Raw genomic sequence first — 14,313 nt, forward strand, 5'->3', positions numbered from 1 at the left:
AGCTGCTCCCGGTGTGTGATCTGAGGAGGAAACATCCCTCAGCACAGCCGAGGGGAAAAACATCCATGTTAAAGGAGAAAATAAACATGTAAATCACAGCAGACACCACATCACTTAGGTGTGTGTAGGAGAAAACGATCGCCCTTTTCTAAGAATAGATTTCCCCGCAACTCCAAAATAGATTTCCTCTTATATGTACAAATCACACGTGTCTCCGATTATCTTTTTGTATATAAAATAGTTTTCAAGCTAAGACAGAAACCAGAAGATTTCATTCACGTCGGCACAGAAATATTTACTTTTTATAAGACAAAAGAACTCAAGATCACAGTACACAGCAGTTATTTATTTAAATACTTGAAAAGGTCAATGATGGAAAAAAATAGGTTTATCATGAGAGTTTATAGTCATTAGATTTATTTCACCATTTAAAAAAAGTGCTGCTTCTAGGTTATCCTAGCCAGATACGGAACACTTCATGACACATGCAGCTACTGTCACACACTAGAAGAGACACAGCCATTATAGAATTATTTACACTTTGGGAGGAAATTCAGTAGTAGCAATGGTGACTGTTTATTTAAACTAAAAACATTGATAATATACAAATCTTTTTCCTCATTTGATTGAAAGGGCTACAAAATTCAACATAAAAGGAAGCAACGTAATCACACCGGTGACGCCTGTGCTGAGAGCCTGCAGCTTTTACGCCTTCCTTAAAGGAGAGCCTCACACTCAGCTGTACGGGTCTCCAGACTGCACGGTGGCTTCAAGGCTGGCCTACCCCAAGGAACAGGACTGAAAGAACGTTATGTTTTTAAAAACGGAGAGAAAATGGCAAATTGTGCCTCGTGTACTTAAAGTACCCAAAGATCATTCTGAGTAAGTGCGAAATAAATAAGTGATCAGTGAGTAAATACGATCTCTGAGCGGACCTAAACCTAGGAGAGTGAGCTAACTGAGCACTAATAATACCATGTAGAAACGCCTAGAAACATCATTTCTAGAACTCAGTTTGGGAGCCCGTATCCTGCCTGAATATGTACATTATTTACAAAATATTCCCTTTTGGCCTTTGAAACTTAGCCATTTTAGTTTGGCTGTTAAGCGGTTTCCTCCCATAAGCTAGTCAATACTGCAGTTATAGCTATCATTAAAATACTCTTATGCATGAATTACAAATATTAATAAAGGAATTCTGCATGTATAAATATCTCAATATTTCTAGCGGAATTTAAAGCATTCAGAATGTACATAAAAGTATTTGTTTTTGGTAGGGCCAGTATTATTATTATTTTTTTAATCATCGCTGTTTCAACAATGCTTTGTACATAGCAAAGCCCAAAACTGCAAAAACAGTAGCACCAAAACTTGCTCGAAGCCAAAACGTGGAGCTCTTGAGGTCAGCTTGTGTCACGTGCCTGTAGTCAAAAAATATAATTAATGTTTAAAACATGATTAGTATGAAAGAAACCAGTTACACGAACAGTCTACTTTTAGGGAAGTATTAGCACACTTGTCAGGCTAATTGCGTACAGTTATGGTCACAAAAACATTTACCAAGAAAACCACGGGTACGTTGCTTAGATAACCATTATCTGAAGACACACTATAGACATTAGTAAAGACAAGTGTCTTTACAACTGGTTGCTACTTGGGAGTAAACAGTATCTAAAATACTTTCTGCACATGGGAAATGGAAAACTTAGACAAATCAGCCTGTCACTTTTTAATATCACCAGGGCCCTTTAAAATGAGAGCTAAGACTGAGACTCACAATTTTGAGACTCAATTTCATGGAACTTAATGTGCCATCTCCTGTTCCCAGGAACCAAAAGCTATCTTGTAAGCAGTTAAGTGACAAGTGACAATACTTTTCTAAGAGCAATGCTTAAAATCAACTTTGGCAACGATGAGCCCCATAAAAATTTACCAAAAAAACCCCAGAGGGGAAGGGGGAAGGTTTACCACTTTGCATTAATTTGGTTACTGCTGATTAAAGAAAAAGGAAGAAACAAACAAACACACCAAACCCTGGTATTAGTCAGACAGGCAGTGACAATGGTACCAACTAAAGGACATCATGTAACGTGATGGACTGAAAGGTCAGTGACATAAAAGAAGCCATATTATGCATGACAAGGTCAGGGACAGCCTGTACCACAAACTGAGTTTGTGAGCATGCTCAGTTAATGACACTGCTAAGCACCCTCAAGGGTCTCAAGTATGACAGCTTACCAGGAAGAGGACAAAGCTTCAGAGCAAAGGTTGGAACGTTTTATTCAAGCGCCACTCAAGTTTTAGTTAAGTGAATACGATTGAGGGGATGCAGAAAACTTACAGAATTAAGAGCTTAGAGACTGCCTCGTTCAGGTTATTTTACAACTACATTAAACAAAAAGGATTTGAAGCAAGAGTCAGACATCATTAAAAGACCGAGACACTGACATATGCAGAAGAGTTAAGGGCCAAGAATATAAGCTGCACAAAACTACACTGCCTCAGCAATAGTCAAAGCGTCAACAACCAGATTAGGTGTCACAAAATGCAATTCGTACATCCCTAAAAAACACGTCCACAGTACAAGCAGAGTGCTCCATGCTTCTCTCCTGAGTAAAACAACACATCGCACTCCAACCTCTTACCCTCCCCAGTTTCTACCAAAAAAAAAAAAAATTCACTCTCTACAAAATTATTATTTTACAAAGCAAAGTGATAACAGAAGTCCATTCCACCTTGCAAGTTAGTTCTGCCAACAGGCAATGCTTCATTAAAAAAAAAAAAGTTAGGGAAGAAAATACTTCAGTGTTTAGTTTTTCCAGATGGAAAAACTCCAACAAGGCCAACCCACTGATTTGTGGGAAATGTTACCTGGCTTCAAGAAAAAGTGGACCATGAGATGACTCCATGAAGATGGAATCTTCTACAGAGTGGACGGCGTGCACCTGGTGAGTAATACTGCCTTCGTCGTCTGCTAACAGCGTGGCACCCCACTCAGCTACCCGGGCTCTTAACCTTTTATACACATGCACACAGTTGGCAGTTCACAGCACAGCTCACAGAAGAAGAGGACTGAAAATAATCTCTCTCAATTAAACATCCTGCACACAAATTGAGTTGCCACCCTCTATGATGCATCTCATGCTTTCTATATTTAAAATAAATGTATTCTATAGAAAATCACCAAAACTTAAAAAAAATTTCTCTCTACATATACTCTTTTAAAACACTCATAAACAAGGCAAGGGAACCAAAGCTGCTATACACATTCTCTTCACATTCCCCAGAGGCTGGTCTTGGTATACCTGAAACACTAAGTGAAGCCCTTGAAACCAAGACTCCGTACCCAACAATCTGTGATGACTGTAAATACGACCCAAAATGAGGATAACAACTATTAGTTATGAAGTTTAGAGATGCTTCTCATTTCAGATTATTTCAAAGTTTACAACTCCAAGTCAGAAGAGATGTAGAGAACTTAAACTGAGAACAGAAGCTTCAGCTTTGGTCTGTGATTTTTCATGCATCTTCACTGATGCAGATTTTTTTTTTAAACTTTTTAATTTAGAGAAAAGGGGATTAGGATAATGATATTACAATCAGTCAGAATGATTTCTCATAAATATTCTTCAAGTATGGAATCTGTTTCACACAGCTCCCTTTGTTGTATTTTTGAGAACTATTATCACTCATGAAATAACATATTCCGCCTGACTGCATTGCGTACTTTGCTTTTGCATTTCAAGACAGTAATTATTACTTTCCCCCAGCTACAGTATAGCCTTTAATAGGCAAAACCGTGGTTCATATTTATAGATGAGAAATAATATAGGTACATGTTCACAATATAGCTAGTTAAAACTCAAGGCAACCAATAACTCATAAAATATATTTTAATAACTGCATCAATGTTATAGTAGTTGTTTAAGGTGCTTTTAGACATGGAAAACTACTTTTAGACAGAAAGCTACTTAGAGAATTCTTTTATGCCTTTACCATATGCATTTAAAAGCTACACTACCAGGCTCTATTTATAAAAAAGAACACATTTATAATGGATGCCGCATTTGTTACTGCTTGCCTGACACCTCGACGGAGAATAGTTTCATCTTATTTAAACTCCATAAGTATTAAGAAATGAACCATGCTTGTCATTTCAGGTCTCAAGCAGAAGCAGAGTAACAGTTTCATAAAGCTGCTTCCTAGTTAATGTCTAAACTCAAGCAAAAGTAATTCTTCCCAATTCAAAAGTATAATTCTTTCCAAATGACTCACATAAAATATCTTAGAATAAATTATAATATCTTATTGCATACTTTTTTCTTAAGTTTTTTTTTGACTATTAAAGTAATACAAGCATATTATATGTGGAAAATAAAAGTAGTGAGGGAAAAATTATTTAGAGTCACTTAAGGCAAATAATTAAAATTTGGGTTATTTCCTTTTAGAGTGTTTCTATGTATTTGCTACATAGCTGCAAACACAATTTATATAATTTATAAATTTATAATTTTATATCCTTTGAAATATTATATAAGGGAGTTCCCGTCGTGGCTCAGTGGTTAACCAATCCAACTAGGAACCATGAGGCTGTGGGTTCAATCCCTGGCCTCGCTCAGTGGGTTAAGGATCCGGCGTTGCCACGAGCTGTGGTGTAGGTCGCAGATGCAGTTCAGATCCCGAGTTGCTGTGGCTCTGGCATAGGCCGGTGACTACAGCTCTGATTAGACCCCTAGCCTGGGAAGCTCCATATGCTGCAGGTGCGGCCCTTGAAAAGCCAAAAAAGTAAAAAATAAATATTATATAAGGACTTTTCCATAAATAATGGAAACATCATTTTATTTTATTTTTTGCTTTTCAGGGCTGCATCTGTGGCATATGGAACTTCCCAGGCTAGGGGCCGAATTGGAGTTGCAGTGCACAGCCTACACCACAGCCACAGCAACGCCAGATTGGAGCTGCATCTGCAACCTAGAGGACAGCTCATGGCAATGCTGGATCCTTAACCCACTGCGCGAGGCCTGGGATCAAACCTGAATCCTCATGGATACCAGTTGAGTATGTAACCCACTGAGCCACAATGGGAACGTCCAGAAACATCATTTTAAATAGATGCATTAGTATATTAAATTCTTCTATTGGTGGCTAACTCCATTTAATGGTGACTGTAACTAAAGTGATGACTAGTTTACTATGTAAGATTTTTCTCTATATTTAAAACAGTTTCCTGAAAATAGATTTCCCCCAAAAGAATAGTACAGGGTTAAAAATGTGTGTGTAATGGGGGCAGTGTGTATAGATACAGGTTTTTTTCCTAATCTATGGATATATTAAAATCACATTTCCCTACTGTATGGGGAATAAAACTTAGGTTCAGCAGTATCTCTCTTCCTTTCTCTCTCCTCCTCACTCTCTCTCTCTCTCTCTTTTTTGGCTGCACCTGCAGGATACAGAAGTTCTCAGGCCAGGAGCTGAACCCACACTGCAGCTGTAACCAGAGTCACAGCATTAACAGAGAGAGATCCTTAACCTGCTGAGCCGTGAAGGAACTCCAGTATCTCTTTTTAGAAATAATGACCAGCATTGCCACGAGCTGTGGTGTAGATCGCAGATGTGGCTCAGATCCCGCGTTGCTGTGGCGTAGGCCAGCAGCTACAGCTCTGATTAGACCCCTAGCCTGGGAACCTCCATATGCCATGGGTATGGCCCTAAAAAGACAAAAGACAAAAAAAAAAAAAAAAAGAAAGAAAGAAAGAAAATAAAAAATAAATAATGACTAAATGCTGAAATATAAACTTAATCACTAGGTGAGGCTTGTTGAGTTCTTAGGTAGAAAACTCCTGTGTATGTAGTGCTGGCTTTGTCTTGAAAGTGCTGAGGGTCCATACGGCAACCAAATGACAAGTGGTTCTTGACAAGGGTGTGGGAGCTAACCAACATGTTTGGACTTGTGTATTATTAAGGCTACTTAAAAAGGCAGAAAGAAGGAATATTTTCAAAATTCAGGTAATAAAGAGCTAAATTAAAAATTGTCTGGGAGTTCCTATTGTGGCTCAGTGGAGACAACCATGACGAGTATCCCTGAGGACGCAGGTTTGATCCTGGGCCTCGCTCAGTGCGTTAAGGATCTGGTGTTGCCTCGAGCTGCAGTGTAGGTCACAGACATGGCTCGGATAGGGCGTTGCTGTGGCTGTGGTGTAGGCCGGCAGGTGCAGCTCCAATTCAACCCCTCACCTGGTAACTTCCATATGTCACGCCTGCAGCCCTAAAAAAAAAAAAAAAAAAAAAAAAAAAAAAAAGAGTAAATAAATTTTAAAAATAAAAACTGTCTGTGTGAAGGTCACTTATGTTCTATAACAGAGTGATAAAAATTCCTATGTACCTTGGCAGAGAAGCCCTGAAGTAAGGCATACAAGATGCTTTAACCCTGCAATTTATGGTAAATATAAGAACATGAACTAAAATCTTTATTGTTTCGGTGTATTTAACCAATAATAAAAGAAATGTTATCAACTATAATATTTAGAAACCTAGAGTAATCAAATTCTAAAGGCCTCAATAGACTTAAGCCCATTCTGGCCATTTCCAAAGAGCCATTTTTAATATTATTCTTTATAATGTGCCACAAGACTTTATATATGGGGTATAAAAACTATATAGGCATACCTCAGTGGTATTATGGGTTCAGTTCCAGAACACCATAATAAAGTGAGTCACAGGAATTTTTTGGTTTTCCAGCACATAGAAAAATTATGTTTATACTACACTGTAGTCTATTAAGTGTGTGATGGCGTTATGTCTAAGAAAACACACACCGCAATTTGAAAATACTATATATACTGCTAAAAAAAATGCTAACCATCATCTGAAAAGGCAGTTAGCTCAAACCTTCAATTTGTAAAAACCGCAATGTCTTTGAAGCACCATAAAGCGAAGCACAACAAAATGAGGTTATGCCTGTGTGGCAGAGACCCAAATGTCTGCAAAAATTAGAATTTGGGGAAGGGGGAGAATCGGAAAGGTCTAGTCTGCAAACTGTCATGCAGAGGAAAGAAAAGCGCAGAACATGCTCAAAAGCAGTGAAGCTGGGGGGCTATGGGGAGAGCAGTTCCACCCGGTCACCGTGCCCAGCCCCCCCCACAACTTCTCAGATGTCAACTGAACTGCCTATTTTCCATTCTTCTCATCTCACCATTTTGTCTTGCCCAAACACAATTCAGAGGGGTACCAATGCACTAACATGAATGGACTTCCAGCTTTATAATCCCTTCCACACAGCTAAGTTAATCCTTTGAAATGGTCTATGTAACTGTAATGCATGCAACCCACAGTTCCTAGGGCTTCTAGATAGAAGACACAGCTTTCTCCTATTTGCAGCTACATAGCTCAAGTGGAGAACTGTACTAAGGTCACCAAAACTACAGGGAAGTTTTCTGTTTTTAAACTTTTTTTTAAAGAAAAGTCTTCTGGATCTCTTTGCTTTTATTCCTCTCAATGTTTCTACCTGGTGAAGTATTTTTAATATTTATTTCTAGTAATAATGTCATTGCTGCTAATCATAATGTTAACAACAATTTTCCTCATTGAACGAGCAAGCCTGAAAGATTTTAATTAGATATTCCTCCAAGTAGGTTAAGAAATCAACATGTAGTGTCCTACAGAGATGAACTGCAAATACAAAGCGTAAGAAAGCTGTTAACTGAGCATGCCTAAATAGTAACACACTTAGGAAAAGGACACAGGTGTGCATCAATGTTAAGAAATGCTTGGCCAAGCATCAGAAGAATAAAACTTTATAGATGACTGCAGATACACGGGAAACACAGAATGTCTACATGTTAAATACTGATACGTAAAGGTCAGAACAGGCAAACTTCATCCTGTTTATCCCTTAATATATTAACCAAATGGCAAAAAAATTTAACTTACAGATTCTCATCAAGTAAGCTGCTGCTGCTTATAACACAAGCTCTCATATAATTTTAAACGTATGACTATGTATATGCATCCAAATTCAAAGAAAAGCCATGAAAAGACCTTTCATATGAACAGAGAAGTTTCATATGAAATTAAAACGCAGGACATGGAGTTCCCATTGTGGCACAGCGGAAACGAACCCGACTAGTATGCCTGAGGATGCAGGTCTGATCCCTGACCTCGATCAGCGGGTTAAGGAGCTGGCGTTGCTGTGAGCTGTGGCGTAGGTCACAGACGCGGCTCAGATCCCAAGCTGCTGTGGCTGAGGCCGGCAGCTTGAGCTCTGATGCGACCCCTAGGCTGGGCACTTCCTTCCATATGCTGCACTTGTGGCCCTAAAAAAGCAAAAAAAAAAAAAAAAAAAAGACAGACTTCCCTAAAATATTTTACTATAACATAATATCCTAAGAACTCTTACATTCCCAGCAGACTCTCTATAACATTCCAATTTCTTGGAAACCTATCACTACTTCATGCGGCAATCCTGTGAAAAGGCATTTCATTTTGGTGTGATAACAGTAAAATTCTTTCTTCAAAAAAGGGCTCCTATATTAAGGAACAAGATTTTAAACTATGTAAAGGAGAAACTTGGGTGATTATTGAAGTAATATGGGCAAATGAAGTCAGTCATTAATGAATGAATGAAAATGTCTCATACATCCAAATTTTTAAAAATACATTTAAAAACACAGAGTTCCCATCGTAGCACAGTGGAAACGACTAGGAACTATAAGGTTGAGGGTTCAATCCCTGACCTCACTCAGTGGGTTGAGGATCCAGTGTTGCCGTGAGCTGTGGTGTAGGTTGCAGAGCTGTGGTATAGGTTGCAGACGTGGCATTGCTGTGGCTGTGGTGTAGACCAGCAGCTGTAGCTCCAATTAGACCCCTAACCTGGGAACCTTCATATGCCACAGGTGCAGCCCTAAAAAGACTAAATAAATAAATAAATAAATAAAATAGAGTAAAAATACATTTAAAAGCAGTATTAAGGAGTTCCTGACATGGCACACTGGAAACGAATCTGACCAGGAACCATGAGGTTGCGGGTTCAATCCCTGGCCTTGCTCAGTGGGTTAAGGATCTGGCATTGCCATGAGCTGTGGTTGTAAGTCACAGATGCGGCTCGGATCTCAAATTACTGGGGCTGTGGCATAGGCTGGCAGCTGCAGCTCCAATTGGACTCCTAGCCTGGGAACCTCCATATGCTGCAGGAGTGGCGCTAAAAAGCAAAAAATAAAACAGGATTAAAAACCACAATGGGAGTTCCCTTGCGGATCAGCTGGTTAAGGATCCAGCATTGTCACTGCAGTAGCACTGGTTGCTGCTGTGGCACAGGTTCAATTCTTGGCCTAGAAACTTCTGTATGTCGCAGACACAGCCAAATAAAAACCCTACAATGGAGTTCCTGTTGTGGCTCAGAGGGTTAAGAACCCAACTAGCACCCATGAGGATGTGGGTTTGATCTCTGGCCTCGTTCAGCAGGTTAAGGATCCAGTGTTGCTACAAGCTGCAGCATAGGATCCAGCTGCAGCTCCAATTAGACCCCTAGCCCAGGAACTTCCATAGGCTGCAGGAGCAGCCCTAAAAGGACACACACACACACACACACACACACACACACACACACACAGGAACTTCCATAGGCTGTAGGAGCGGCCCTAAAAAGACACACACACACACATACACACAAAACCACCCTACAATGGGTATGATGACTGTCATACCTTTGGGTCTCTGTAAATACTCAGCATGAACTACACACTTTGTTGCTAAAGTAAAATGCTGTTAACAAACTTAAGAAGTAACATGAACGAATAATTTACATGACTAATGCAAATACTAAAATGCGGTGACAGAAATTCTAACATCAAAATATTCATCAAAGACAACTACACCAAAACAATAAATTGTAAACAAACAAACAAACAAAAAGATTAAATTACAGGTGGGAAGAAGTGGGAAGATTATACACTGAAAACCAGCTGGGAAAGGGATCAAGAGAAATTAAGGAAATTACTAAGCAGCCCAGACAAATGAAAACAAACACCTGAAGGAAGGGACAAACGAAAGTTCTCAGCACACGACAGTACAGTCACATCCTCGCACGCAGCAGACAGTCTCCAGTCAGAATCACAAAAACTCAATAAACTAAAATTCTGGGTAGTTCAAACCAACAATCAAGCTCACTCTTACACAGTCATTTTAACACCTTCGGATTTAAGAGGTATTTATAATTAAAGCATAATCAACGGGTGTTTTTCTCCAATACCACGATTTACACTATGTGAAATGAAAGCACTGCCAAAGACTAAAATCATCTGGCCACACGTTAGTCATCCTCCAAACGTATTTTCAATTCCAATAACTCCAGCTATTCATAAATTCTTCTAAAGAAAAACATAAATCTATCCAGATCTAAATGCTGAGACCTTAATTACCAAGGAACAGAGTCACATGTCAGATATGCAGGTGATCACCTTTCTCACATGTTGAAATCAATATGCAATCAATTAAACTGGAAAGAAAAAAGTTTTATTACTTCTCTCTACTTAAAGTATATAATGTCAGGGAGTTCCCGTCATGGCTCAGTGGTTAACGAATCTGACTAGGAACCATGAGGTTTTGGGTTCGATCCCTGGCCTCGCTCAGTGGGTTAAGGATCTGGTGTTGCGATGAGCTGTGGTGTAGGTCGCAGATGCGGCTCAGATCCCGCATTGCTGTGGCTGTGGCATAGGCTGGTGGCTACAGCTCCGAGTAGACCCCTAGCCTGGGAACCTCCATAAGCCGAGGGTGTGGCCCTAGAAAGACAAAAAAAAAAAAATTTAAAAATATTGTGTCAGTAAATAAACTAAAAAACAAAAAGACAATCTTTTCTGGTCAAAGACAGGCAACTAGGAGAAAAAATGGACAATCAGAAATGTTGGAACTATTGAAACTGTGTAAGAATTAATTAATTTGGCATAGATTCTCTTATGATCAGTTTAGAGCACTTAATTTGTTAGCATAAGGCCCTAAGGCCACTGAAAATATAATCAAAGTTTAAAAAAAATTTTTTAACGTAATACTTAGAAAGGTATGTAAATACAAGTTCTCAATCTTCATCCTGATAGTCTGGCTCAGCCCACAGCAGGATCCTATCTAAAACTTCAGGATCTGAATGAATAAAGCAAAGTGGTGGGAGGATGATAAAAAGTGAGAATGTGGCCCCAACAGGTATTACCTCCAGAAGAAACTTCTACCTTGGTGAGCGAAAGTTTTACAAGCACACGAGAACACTGTACTAATTTGAGGTCAACATATATGTACCCGTATTTATTAACTGTCTTTGCAGACATTTAACAAACTTTTTGCTTATGTAACAAATTTAAAACTGCCCATTTATGCTTCTAAAACACTAGGCAGGGCAGATTTCTAAAACCAAAGACTTAAGACTTCTTGTTGAGTGAGAATCCTCCTTGTTGAATTACAGTCAGAAATTCTTCAATGAGGAGTTCCCGTCGTGGCGCAGTGGTTAACAAATCCGACTAGGAACCATGAAGTTGAGGGTTCGATCCCTGCCCTTGCTCAGTGGGTTAACGATCCGGCGTTGCTGTGAGCTGTGGTGTAGATTGCAGACTCAGCTCGGATCCTGCGTTGCTGTGGCTCTGGCGTAGGCTGGCAGCTACAGCTCCGATTAGACCCCTAGCCTGGGAACCTCCATATGCCATGGAAGCGGCCCAAGAAATGGCAAAAAAAAAAAAAAAAAGAAATTCTTCAATGACTTCTACTCAATTAATAAATCCTTTTTCTGTTTATGTAACATGAAGATATACCTAGCCCAGCAAACCAACAGTAACCAATCACCAAAGGTTCTCACCCCATCCCCTTCTTGCATTTTTAAAGAGAAAAGAGTAAAAGTATATGTGGGGGGGTTTCTAAGAGACATTTTTAATCCTTAGGTGTACTTTTTTTTGGCCTCATTTTCACAACTCTAGGCTACATCTTAAGACTGAAATTGCAAACCGGTAGCTTATAAACATGCTTTCTCTGATCTGATTAGTACCTTAAAATTTTAAACGTAATTGCCATTATTTAAATATTAGGAAATTTCACAAAAAAATCCTGATTTCTAGTATTTCAGAAAGTCAGAAGCTCTGGCAACACTAGGCTTAGACAGCAACCAATGACCAGAACTGAGTGGTGTCTGTTGCTGCTTCTTTTTTTCCAATTTATGAATTTTTAGATTTTATTTTTTAGGGCCACACCTGTGACATATGAAGTTCCCAGGCTAAATGTCGTATTGGAGCCACAGTTGGTGGCCTACATCATAGCCACAGCAACACCAGATCTAAGCCGAATCTGTGACCTATACCGCAGCCTGGGGCAACACCGGATCCTTAACCCAGTGAGCAAGGGCAGGGACTGAACCCGAATCCTCATGGACACTTAATGTCAGGTTCTTAATCTGCTGAGCCATAACGGGAACTCCAAGTGGCTGCCTCGTTTAGACAGGACCTGCTGTAGTCCCCACCTCTCTCATTTCTTCTCCTTGCCCATTTTCATTCACTTATATTATCCATCCAGATCCCCAGATCCTACAGGTACTTAAATTCTCGGCCTCCATCCTCACCTACCTCACCTGCAATCCTTTTATAAATCAGAAGAAACTTCAATACAGAACTCCTAAATTCCCACTTCTTTTTACCTCTATAAAATAAATAAAATACTACCAAGCAACAGGAGGGAGTTCTTTGAAAGGTACACTAGTTTTCCTCATCTTTTTTCATGGTTTCCATTCTTGATTACCAGATGTCAGTGATATATGCTGATATTACCATTAAATTACTTTGGGTTTATAAATAGATATGAGAAAATGTACTACTGGTTTCTCTTCGAGGATCTCTGTACAGAGTAATTTACTATGAGAAATCTCATCCGTTAATGCACATCCAACTTATTTTCACTGGGAAGTGACTAAACCAACCTAAAACCAAAACTGTCGCTAAAGATGCAAAGAATCAATTTGCAATTATAGAAAATCAAGAGCTTCTAGAATAAAACAGATGGTTTGTAATCACCAATTACTAGGGACCAAGGTGAATTCACCAAGAATAAGACACCAAAGAGATGTCACCTTCTATTTAGATGCAGTTACAAAATTGGTAGATCAGAGGGATGTGGTAGAAATTACACTGATTTCAAAAGAGCCCTCTGTGAAATCTCTTCAAGATAAATGTGGGCTGGATAATAAAATACTTTTAATTGACAGAATAATCTTTACCCAAGAATTCTGAACCTGTGTCACTGGGAAAAGAGTTCTCTAGTGGCGCACTAAAGGGCTTGCCTGCCTGCTTGCTGGAGCACGCTCGCTCTCCGATCTCTGCGTATTCAACATCATTTTTTATCAATAACTTGAAAGATAAAGAAGACACAGCTACCAAATTTGCAAATAATGCAATGCTGAGAGAGAGATATAATGGGACAAATGACAGAAATAATGTTTGAAATGACTGGGCTAGAACAAATGGATCAAAAAGCATATGAAATTTAATAGAGATTTATATGCATCTGCATTTAGGTTCATTCGAAGAGCCAACTAAAAATGCCAGATACACAATTAGAGAGGAGGGGACACTCCCTTAACAGTACCTCATAGGAAAAAAATCTGATTTCAATTAACCCCAAGGTTAATAGACATCGGCAGTGGGCTGGGGCTGCTAAAAAGGTAACTCATGCACTAGGCAGGGGCTGTTCTAACTGTGGACTGTGACTGCCCACTGGGAGGGACGAGTCAGATCACACCTGGAGGACTGTGTGCCATGCTCAATGGCACTTTTTAAGAGATACCCCCAACAATCTAAGGGGCTTTCAGATGAGAAAAACCAGGGATGATACTGAACCACCTAACTTAAGACGGAAAGAAATGGGGATGTTCTACCTGGAGGAGAGAAAATTAGGGGAGACATGCTGGCCGTCTTCAAATCTGAAGGATTGCTAGGTGGAAGAGGGAGGAGAATGGTCGTACGTTGTTTTAAGGGCAGAACTAAAACTAAAGGAGAGAAAGTTATAGGGAAATCATTTTAGTCCAAATAAATAAATAAATGAATAAGAAGCAAACCCCCCCTCCAGCGGGGAAAGCCATCAGCAGATACATGGTACTCTCTCAGGAAGGCTCACAGGAAGCCACTCTCCTGGGAGGTCAGGCCAGCGGAACTCCACGGTCTCTTCCAGCTCTACTACTTCCGACGCCGGAGCTCCTGCGTCTTGTTTGGTTTGAACTAGCCTTGCGTTTTCTCAGACAGTCACCGTGAGAGACATCTGTCTGTGTGACTGTGAGGTGCCAGTCAAAAGACGGAG

At 39.6% G+C, this 14,313-nt stretch overlaps 1 protein-coding gene across 12 annotated transcripts in view; it reads right to left on the reverse strand.

Moving 5' to 3' along the window:
* Nucleotides 1-325: 325 nt before the first annotated feature.
* Nucleotides 326-14,313, reverse strand: part of RHOT1 (ras homolog family member T1) — a 72,153-nt gene continuing 58,165 nt past the window's right edge. For 8 of the 12 annotated variants that reach the window (XM_084985204.1, XM_084985202.1, XM_084985203.1 and 5 more), the window contains one exon: nt 326-1,421. In XM_084985204.1, the coding sequence (XP_084841330.1) occupies nt 1,304-1,421 (118 nt within the window). In that variant the 3' untranslated portion in view covers nt 326-1,303. Of the gene's footprint in view, nt 1,422-2,871; nt 3,016-14,313 lie in introns of all 12 variants that reach the window. The other 4 variants (XM_084985200.1, XM_084985199.1, XM_013989958.3 and 1 more) reach the window with 1 other exon arrangement.

Source organism: Sus scrofa, chromosome 12 (assembly GCF_054392235.1).
Source record: "Sus scrofa isolate SSC_HxYL_T2T_F1_AM1 chromosome 12, Sscrofa_HxYL_maternal_Yorkshire_Landrace_v2.0, whole genome shotgun sequence".
NCBI classification, from domain to species: domain Eukaryota; kingdom Metazoa; phylum Chordata; class Mammalia; order Artiodactyla; family Suidae; genus Sus; species Sus scrofa.